At 45.4% G+C, this 10,000-nt stretch overlaps 1 protein-coding gene across 6 annotated transcripts in view; it reads left to right on the top strand.

The window, feature by feature from the left end:
- Positions 1-10,000, top strand: part of frmd4a (FERM domain containing 4A) — a 75,830-nt gene that overhangs the window by 46,692 nt on the left and 19,138 nt on the right. For 3 of the 6 annotated variants that reach the window (XR_012983691.1, XM_076270814.1, XM_076270834.1), the window contains exons 12-13: positions 7,350-7,426; positions 9,646-9,787. Coding sequence is in view for 5 of the 6 variants with exons in the window: in XM_076270814.1 (XP_076126929.1) it covers positions 7,350-7,426; positions 9,646-9,787 (219 nt within the window). In the remaining variant the exon portion in view is untranslated. Of the gene's footprint in view, positions 1-7,022; positions 7,191-7,349; positions 7,427-9,645; positions 9,788-10,000 lie in introns of those variants that run through there. The other 3 variants (XM_076270841.1, XM_076270848.1, XM_076270823.1) reach the window with 3 other exon arrangements.

The following is a 10,000-nucleotide window of genomic DNA, read 5'->3' as shown; positions in this document are numbered from 1 at the left end:
ACACACACACACACACACACACACACACACACACACACACACACACACACACAAACACACAGACACTCAAAACACACATAGTCGTATCATGAGTTTCCATGTCGTGTTCTTCATGTTTATTCCAATCCTATGAATTTGTGAAAGGAAGAATGTTAGTGCAGCATTCATTTTTGCTTAAGTCCACATGCTGACTTCTCAGTGAGTGAGCATGAGTGAATGTGTGTGATTGTTTTGGCTCATTCTTGTGCAATGTCAGGAAAAGAGTTCCAGCAAGAGACCAGCGGCCGTATTCACAAAGCCTTACTGTATATCTTACCACTAGGAGTGCTCCTAAATCGCACTAAAAGATTTTAGCTAGGAGTTTTCTCTTAAAAGTTATTCACAAAGCCTTTCAGACCTACTCTTAGTAAGGAAAAATGACAACTCCTAAACTAAGGAGTGAGTGAGTCTTCGTTGCTATGGATGACGTCATTACTCATGCACGAGCTTGACTGAAGTGACCACCTTGATTGGCTGATGATTGTAACGTGGGAATGATTCCAAACACCTCCCTTACGATGATGAGTGACAAAACAAATAGCCTAGTAGCCTAATAAAACATAGGCCTACGGATTGATGCAGTAGGCTAGGCTATCTTTGCAACATTATTAAATTAATCTGTCACCATATGCCTACGTTTGCAAAGAGGAGAAAATTTTAATTTGATTCACAATAAAACGTTACATTTAATTTACATGTTGACAATGAGTAGTTTTGGTTGTTGTTGGTGGCGTTATAGCATCCCTTTTATGCCTACAATGCAAAATTGTTCCCTCGCGATTGGAAGCTCCTGTTGCGCATACCCATTTCAAAACATCGCAACGTGAAATGCCACAAAAAGCTGTTTGTGAATAGGTCTTAGTGAGTTAGGAGTCCTCTCGACTTCTTTTAGGCTGTCCCAGACTTAGGTGCTACTTTTAGGTCTAAAATGCTTCGTGAATTACCTTTAGTGAAAAAAATTAGGAGTCCTAAAGTTAATTTTTGTTTTTAGGAGTTGCTCCTAAATTCGCCACTTAGGAGCTACTTTTAGCCTTAAAATTCTTTGTGAATACGGCCCCAGATAGAGAGTTCTGATAATGCAGAAGTATTTCATTAGTTGTAGTTCATCAGTATGATTTACCAGAAATTGGAAGTACAGTGGTAAACCTTGTAATAGTGTGTATGTGTATGTCTCTGTGTATAGTGTAGTGTAGTGTAGTGTAGCATATGATCACACACTTCTCAACTCACATTGACCTTTGACCTAATGACTTCACCCATGAACTGCCACACCCTTTAACCTCTGGGGGTGACATATGAGCCTGACTGACTGGTGATGTTTGGAGGTTGTGACCTTGCAACATCAGACAGAATCAGTCAAAGGTCAACATATCGCAGATGCAGACAGTGACAGTGATTGAACACACACTTACACACACACACACCGACACACACACACGGTCATGCACATTGACTGATCCACAGTCACACACACACATATACACACAAACACACACACTCCACAACATAGTAATATCACAAAATATTTGAGTCAGATATTCTTGGAGTAAGTTGGTTGAGTGGTTGAAGTTTGGTGGTACCTATCTGGAAGTAGTTTAGTAGTTTAGTTTCAGTCAAACATATGTGGCCAACATTCCATTAGCCCACACCCTTTCCCAGATGTACACACACACACACACAGACACACACACACACACACACACACACACACACACAAATCTGGCAACAATCTGTTATATAGCCTTAGCCTAACAGCATATAACCATATAATTTGGTACAGGTTATACATACAACTTATTCGTTGTATGTATAACCTGTACCAAATGCTGATACTTCAGGCTGAGGGTGTACCAAATGCTGATACTTCAGGCTGAGGGTGTTTTGATTGTATTTGTATAGTATTTGGTGGTATCATATATTTCATCATCTCCAAAGCCAAACCCCAGGGCTGGTGTACTACTCATCAGAAACACTGCTGTGTTGGCAGGTGTGTGTGTGTGTGTGGGGGGGGGGTGCATGGCGGAAGAAAAGGACGTCTTTTGAGCGGTGGAAAAAATGTGTTTGGACACATTTCCCCAAAAGCAGTGACTATAAATAGCGTTCAAAGCAGTGTGCACGTCGGCCGTGCGTGAAGCGAGTCGCATCGGCTTATTTAGAGTCAAGCTCTGGTTCACATCATTGTGAACGCATGCAGAGGGAGTGGAGGGATGGAGAGAGAGAGAAAGAGAGAGATGGAGAGAGGAGAGATGGAGAGAGAGAGAGAAGAAGTGCTGAAGGGGAAAATGAAGTGTTTGCATGTGTGTGTGTGTGTGTGTGTGTGTGTGGCCAAGTGGAGAGGCTTCAGCAGCATCCAAGCGATTCCCCGGCCCTGCTGTTGAGTGACAGGTCCCCTGCCAGACTGCCCAGCCTCTCGCAGGACATTTCCCTGAGAGTTGAAAAGTAAAAGCAACAGCGGATGCTAAAATGAAAGTCTGGAAAAAGTTTGTGAGGGAGGTCTGAAATTTCTATCTCAAACACACACACACACACACACACACACACACACACAGATCGGTGTGGCCCAGTCCCTCCCCATTTTCACCACTGATGCCCTAACAAGACTCATTACATCGTCCAGAAGGGACGTCTCGCCACCACCAGCTTTTCACACACACACACGCACACACACACACACACACACACATCTCACCACCATCAGCTTCACGAGCCCCATTCCAATCCAGCGTCCCCATTCCCGCGGCGTTCCCCCCCTTCCCGTCAATCCCGCAGTATTCCACAGCATTCCGTAAGGATCTGTAAGCCAGCGGTTTGCACCACAGCTGCTGGGAGTCAGGAAGCAGAGCTGACCCGGAGGGAGTCAGGAAGCAGAGCTGACCCGGAGGGCTCTTAATGCCACCGCCAGACGCGTGGGACTGTAAAACACACACACACATGCACACTCACACACACGCACGCACGCACGCACGCACACTCACACACACACACACACACTCACACACACACGCAAGCACGCACGCACACACACACACACGCACGCACGCACGCACGCACGCACGTGTCTTTATCATTATAGTGTCTTTATCGCTAAGGCCAGATTTGCATGTCTGATTCAGATTTGTTGAGGAAACCCCATCAAACACAGTGTATTGGATAGTCTGATGTTTTGAAGTGTTGAGATCTGTGGGCCTTGCTGATCACTTTAGATGCTTTTATAGGTTGATTCACCCTTTGCAGACATGTGACTTAGTCATGTGATAGAGCCATGCTATACGGCAAAAAGATAGGAGACGTGCGAGCTAGTTGGACTCTAGTCTAATCACAGTGCTTCAGCTTGTGGGTTTGTGCTAGTTGGACTCTAGTCTAATCACAGTGCTTCAGCTTGTGGGTTTGTGCTAGTTGGACTCTAGTCTAATCACAGTGCTTCAGCTTGTGGGTTTGTGCTAGTTGGACTCTAGTCTAATCACAGTGCTTCAGCTTGTGGGTTTGTGCTAGTTGGACTCTAGTCTAATCACAGTGCTTCAGCTTGTGGGTTTGTGCTAGTTGGACTCTAGTCTAATCACAGTGCTTCAGCTTGTGGGTTTGTGTTCTTCTCAACCCACTCATCTGGGTGGGTAGGTCCCAGGAGATGTGGTGAGGCATATGCAGGTGTGTGTGGCTTCATTAAACTAAACCACACACAGTAAAAGTCCCTCTTTCCTGCTGAGTGACTCATTGAGTGGTGAAGTTCATGTAAATTAATTTAAGATGTGTTTGTGTGCTACATGTGAGTAAATATATTTGCTCGCGTGCGCGCACATGTGTGTGTGACTGTGTTTCAGTTTTTATGTGTTTGTGCGCACATCTTAAAGGTATACTATGCAGGTTTAGGTATTTAAAGTCGCAATGTATTTATATATTGTAAATAGCAAACTTCTCGTGACTTATCCCCCCTGTACACAATGCAAATGCTTTTGTTGTGGAGGTGAAGGATTAACAACAAGCAAAAACTATCTCTAAAGAGCTATATCTACTGACAAGGTAATGTTTCATGATTCTTGAGAGTTTTGGCGGGGCGCAGCTCTTGAAAGTTGCATAGCTGGTTTTCTCGGTAGGGACTCACTACATCTATGCTGTATAGCTATGCTAGGTGAACGATTCGCCTATTACAAGTTTGTTTACCATCAGATTGGCTTCATAAAGGTGAAAATCTTGCATAGTGTGCCTTTAATGTGTATGTGTATATAGGCCAAATAACCAACATTACCGTAACATCCGTAAGATTTTTCCTGTGGCCTTTTAAGAGACAATTATTTTCTGCTCCTTTTGTCCAACTGTTTTTGCTCTATAGCATATTATGACTCCATGTTAGACTGTTTCTTTATCCAAACCTGGAGTCAGAATTCTTAAGCAACTTCTGCTAACTCACCCTAGAAGAGAGCCCTCCAGTGAAACAGAGAACCTGTTTTTCTGAAACATGTGACAAGTTGGAAATGCACAGAGCTGACAGTATTAATGGTGCATGAAAGATTGGCTCCATGTCCTTGAACTGGGTGTGAAAATCCCCCAGGATGTATTTTCGAGGAGCTGTGTGTGTGTGTGTGTGTGTGTGTGTGTGTGTGTGTGTGTGTGTGTTTGTTTACGCATGAGTGTAAATTAGTGTTATAGATGGTCATTTGCTGTGAGGCTCTGATGTCTGTGAGTGTTTAACGGTTGTTTCGGGGGTGCAAACACTCTTCTGCCCAGACCACCAATTGGCCTCCCACCCTGTGTAACGGAACCCCCCCCACCCCACCCCTAACCCACCCCTCAGTATTACTGTCCCCATGGCAACCCCAGAACATGCTGAAAACATTAGAGTCTGATCTGCTGAACTTGGGAATGCGCTGGGAAGCGTTTCAGTATTTACAATGTGTGTGTGGATTGGAAGTGTGTGTGTGAGTGTGTGTGTTTGTGTGTGTGTGCGTGGGTGTGAGTGCGTCGGTGGATAGGAGAAGAGTTAAGACCTCTCCAGATTGATTCACAGGAAGAGTCTCTGAATATTAGGCTGACTCATGGATGTAGATTCTCCCTTGGGTCGTGAAGCTGACCCGTGTGTGTGTGTGTGTGTGTGTGTGTGTGTGTGTGTGTGTGTGTGTGTGTGTGTGTGTGTGTGTGTGTGTGTATGTGTGTGTGTGTGTGTGTGATGTATCATGTGTATGGATGTCAGTGGGTGTGGGTACGCTATGTCTGAAGGGGGGACGGTGTATGTGTGTAACATATCCAATAATAGTTACAATGATAATCAGGGCACACCCATGACTTTTACTGGACTACACTCTCTCATTCACACACACACAGACACTGGTCTATGTTCTGCATGCACACACACACACACACACACACACACACACACACACACACACACACACACACACACTTCTAAGAAGTAGGCCTCCACCCACATCAGAACAATGCCCCAAACCTTTGGGCGTGCCCATGTTACCCCAGAATGCTGTGTTCTGGCTGCTAGCTCGCTGCGGCCCATTGGCTGTGAGGAGACGAGACGGAACTATAGAACCCTCCATTTCACTCCTCGTGTGAGTCCAGTCCTATGTTCTCCTCTTGTGTTCTTCTGGGGGAACAGGGAGCGAATGTGGCTACTCAAACCATGACACTTTTGTTTTTCTTGTGTGTGTGTCTGTGTCTGTGTCTATATACAGTAGTGTGTGCTTGTGTGTGTGTGTGTGTGTGTGTCTGTGTGTGTGTGTGTGTGTGTGTGTGTGTGTGTGTGTGTGTGTGTGTGTGTGTGTGTGTGTGTGTGTCTTGTACAGTACGTCTGTGCTTGTGTGTGTGTGTGTGTGTGTGCGCGTGCGTGTGTGTGTGTGTGCTAGTGTGTCTGTGTGTGTGTGTGCTAGTGTGTGTGCTGTAAGATGATTGTGTTTCCGATACCCTTCATCTGTCCATTGTTTTCTCAGGCTGTTAAAATTCTTGGGCTCCCCTCTATTCTCCTCCAGCCCACACCCTCTCTCTCTCTCTCCTCTCTCTCTCTCTCTCTCTCTCTCTCTTCACCCCCTCTCTCTCTCCTCTCTCTCTTTCCCTCTCTCAATCTCTATCTCTTTCCTCTCTCTCTCTCTCTCTCTCTCTCTCTCCCTCTCTCTCTCTCTCCCTACATGTCCTCTGTCATGTTTAGGGTAGCAGCCTGTTCCTCTCTGACGACCCCCCCCTCTCATGCCCATGTGTTTAATGGTGGAGTGATTCAGTAATTATACCTGTTTACAGTGAGTGGGGCGAAAGTGTTTTTCTTCCAAAGGAAACGGACCTTCCTCTTGTTGTTGTTCCAGTGCTGAAGGGGCTCTATACTAAACACTTCCTCTCTGTCTTATTTCTTTTCTCTCTCTCTCTCTTTTCTTTCTCTCTATTTTCTTTCTTTGTCTTTTCCATTGTTCCCTTCTTCACATGTGAAGCTGATGGCTGCTGGACTCTGCTGGTCTGTGTATCGTCATAGCAGCCCTCTCTTAGCAGTGTGTGTGTGTGTGTGTGTGTGTGTGTAATGAGAAACAGAAGTGTTCCTTATGAGTAAATGACTTGGTGTGTGTGTGTGCGTGTGCGTGTGTGTGAGAGAGAGAGAAACAGACAGAAAGAGAGCATACGGGTGTTTGTATGGAGTGGGGGTGGCAAAGGCTAGGGTTTAAACAAGGGCTGGTTTAAACATAGCAGGAGAGCTCTGTTTGGTAACGTGACTGTGATCCACACACACACATACACACACACACACACACACTCACACACAGCTGAATGTGGTGCCTGTGGGAGGATGGAGGGGTCTGATGTGGGTGGAGGTGAAATGTAGACTCCTCCTCTTCCTCCCCCTCCCTCTCTCTCTCCCTTTCTCCCCCTCTCTCCCCCTCTCCACTCCACTCGTCTTCCAAACACACACACACTCCACTCGGAGGGAGACAAGCTCAGAACTTGGTGTTCTCCCACACTCACAGGAGTTATACACACTTTTGAACACTCACACACACACACGCACACACACACACACACACACACACACTCAGATGGGATGTTATCCAAGAAGAGAGGACATTAGCTAAACTCTTCAAACGTTCCTGTGCTTTTTGGAAATGGGATATTGTTAACAGTTTGGATTACATTTAAGACATCAAGCAGAAACGGAAGCATTGTTTCATGTGAGTGTGTGTGTATTACTGTCGGCCTTTTAATACACACAGACACACACATGGTGCTGGAACTGGAATTGGAACTAAACCAGAGGAATAGCTGTGTACCGGACGTTGGATTAAGGTTGTGAGAACGTTTGCTGAGCTGTTTCTCCCCTTGGTCCTCAGGTGTTCCAATGGAGGCAACTGGAGAACCTCTATTTCAGAGAGAAGAAGTTCTCCGTTGAAGTGCACGATCCCAGAAGGTAAATCTATATTACAAAACATCAGCCTTACACACTAACTCTCTCATGTATACACATCCTCAGGCATACAGAACATACATACTCCCCCACACTTTCCACACACACACACACACACACACACACACACACATAGGAGTAGAGAGACAGATGTACTAGAGAGCAAATCTATACGTCAGCCCTTATGGACAGGATGTGGCTCTTTCACTAGCGATGTTCAGATGCTCCAGGCTGGCTGGCTTTAGACAGTCGATTAGACCACCAGTATGTCATTCATGTTCTTGGGTCTCTCACGGTTTCATTCAGCCACTGAGACTCGTCCGGCTATTTTAGCTGGCACTGACTCATGCGTTTATATTGAGCAACCAAGTTCTGGTCATTTGTGTCCATTTGTAGGGTCGAACAATAGCAGAAAACAGTTATTGTAAATGGTAGTTTCTATGTTAGTGGTGTACGTTGTGGTGCCTCAGACAGACACACTCCTCTCCTCATCTCACTCCATTTTACTCACCTCCTTCTCTCTTTTGTCTTTGTCAAACTCTCGGTTAGCAGGCCAGACAGTTTTGCAATCTGTAATCTATGATCCGTCTCGCTTTCGCCTCAAGCGCACACTCACTTAAAGTGCTCTGGGAAAAGCTGAGATTGAGATTATGCGTTTTTGCTCTTTTAAATCAGGCGTTATTACCCCATTTTTTTTTTTTTTTTTTTTGGTTCGGCACCTCTTATGACATCATCAGTGCGTGCCAGCGGTTGCCCAACGGTCTCTTAAGGAGTTTGGGGGTGTCTGCCAACGGCAACGTAGCCGTGCCAGAGATGCTGATGGATAAACTCCACCACAGCAAACCCTCTAATGGAGCCCCCTAAAGAGAGAGAGAGAGAGAGAAGAGTGAAAGAAACATAGATGAAGGGAGATGTTCTCTGGGGTGAGAGAGAGAGTGAAAAGTGCAGTGAGAGGAAGAAAAGCTGAGGAAAAGAGAAAAAAAAAAGAATAGGGTATTTGCACCCAGAGAGAAGCAGGAGAGAGCAAAGGTTAATAAAGGGAATGATGTTAGATAGAGGGCATGATAGAGGAAAATGGAGGAAGATAGAGAGAGAGAGAGAGAGAGAGAATGGGGAACTGATAGAGTAGCACAAAATGGACTTCAAATGTAAAAGGTTAAGGGTCGGGGTGAGTCAGATTAACATGCGTCTGAGTGTGTGTCTGTATCCGCCTGCGCTGTCCTCTGTGAGTCAGCCTCGGAGACGGACTCTCTGACCTTCTGACCTCAAGCTTGGGCCTAACAAGGGTGGGGGGGGCAGTGCAGACATTTGTCAGAGATAAGAGATTCACACTGCACCTCAACCCACCCCACACACACACACACACACACACACACACACGCTGTATCCACATGGAGTTATTTTCAGGGTGGGTTGACCCTATTTTTAAAGTGAAGTTTGAAGGAGCCGTGGACTAGACAGAGGTGGTCCCACATCAACTGACACACACACACACACACACACACCAACACACACACACAGGGAGGTCTGTGCCACAGTGTAAACAGTGTGGGCAGGCGATGTGTGTGGCGTGGGAGTTACAGGCCTTTCTCTCCGTCCCTCATCTCCTCTTTTCTTTCTTCTCCTCCTCTCCCTCCTTCCTTCGGTCACATCTTAAAGCAGTTTTCTCACCATCTGGTCGTGGTGTAGAAATGCCCTGTACTCTCCCTGTGTGTGTGTGTGTGTGTGTGTGTGTATTTCATACCGTCCAGAGGACAAGATGGATAGTTGTTATTCCATTAGTAACACAAGGATGTACTGTACAAAGACTGTAAAAGACTGCACTGTTTTTATTACGGTTAATGAGTAGACTCTACTCCTTTTCTGTCAAAACAGCAGATGTGAAAAGACATTTGTATAGAACTCAGTAGGAATAGTTAGTACACTGGTAGCAATAAACTATTCATAGACCTAATTAATGGAGGATGGAGGTTCATTTGATATGCAGACCATGTTTAGATAAATGTTAGGCTGCTTTTTACAAAATAGTAGAAGTGATTACAAGTGAAAGGTGTATAAGGATTATATATTTGGTGAGGTGTTTAGAGTTGTCGTAATCCATTAAATATAAAGGGACATCACTCGCTAGTAACTCAGATGTAGTTCCTAGAGATGTAGTTGCCTCTGAGAATGGCTTGGTTGCATTCAGTGAATATAAAGGGGATTGGTGTTTGCTACAACTGCAGGGCGTCGGTGACCCGAAGGACCTTTGGTCACAGTGGCATCGCCGTGCACACCTGGTACGCCTGCCCTGCACTCATCAAGTCCATCTGGGCTATGGCTATTAGCCAGCACCAGTTTTACCTGGACCGCAAACAGAGCAAGGTGAGCACTCTGTGTGTGTGTGTGTGTGTGTGTGTGTGTGTGTGTGTGTGTGTGTTTTATTGCATGATGACAGTGTTTTTATGAGGTGCATCTAAATGTATTGGAGTGTGTGGTAGAAGAGTATGTCTCTCTTCCTCTGTGTGTGTGTGTGTGTAGATGTGTGAGTATTAGTGTTTCTGTGTTCCACTTATAGCCTAAGCAGTCTGTTTTTAG

This window comes from Alosa pseudoharengus, unplaced genomic scaffold, assembly GCF_046254945.1.
Source record: "Alosa pseudoharengus isolate Yale_2024_CS ecotype anadromous, Long Island Sound unplaced genomic scaffold, YU_APseudo_1.1 YU_APseudo_1.1_scf_10, whole genome shotgun sequence".
NCBI classification, from domain to species: domain Eukaryota; kingdom Metazoa; phylum Chordata; class Actinopteri; order Clupeiformes; family Clupeidae; genus Alosa; species Alosa pseudoharengus.
The sequence above is the reverse complement of the archived record's forward strand: the minus strand, read 5'-3'. Positions and strand labels throughout refer to the sequence as shown.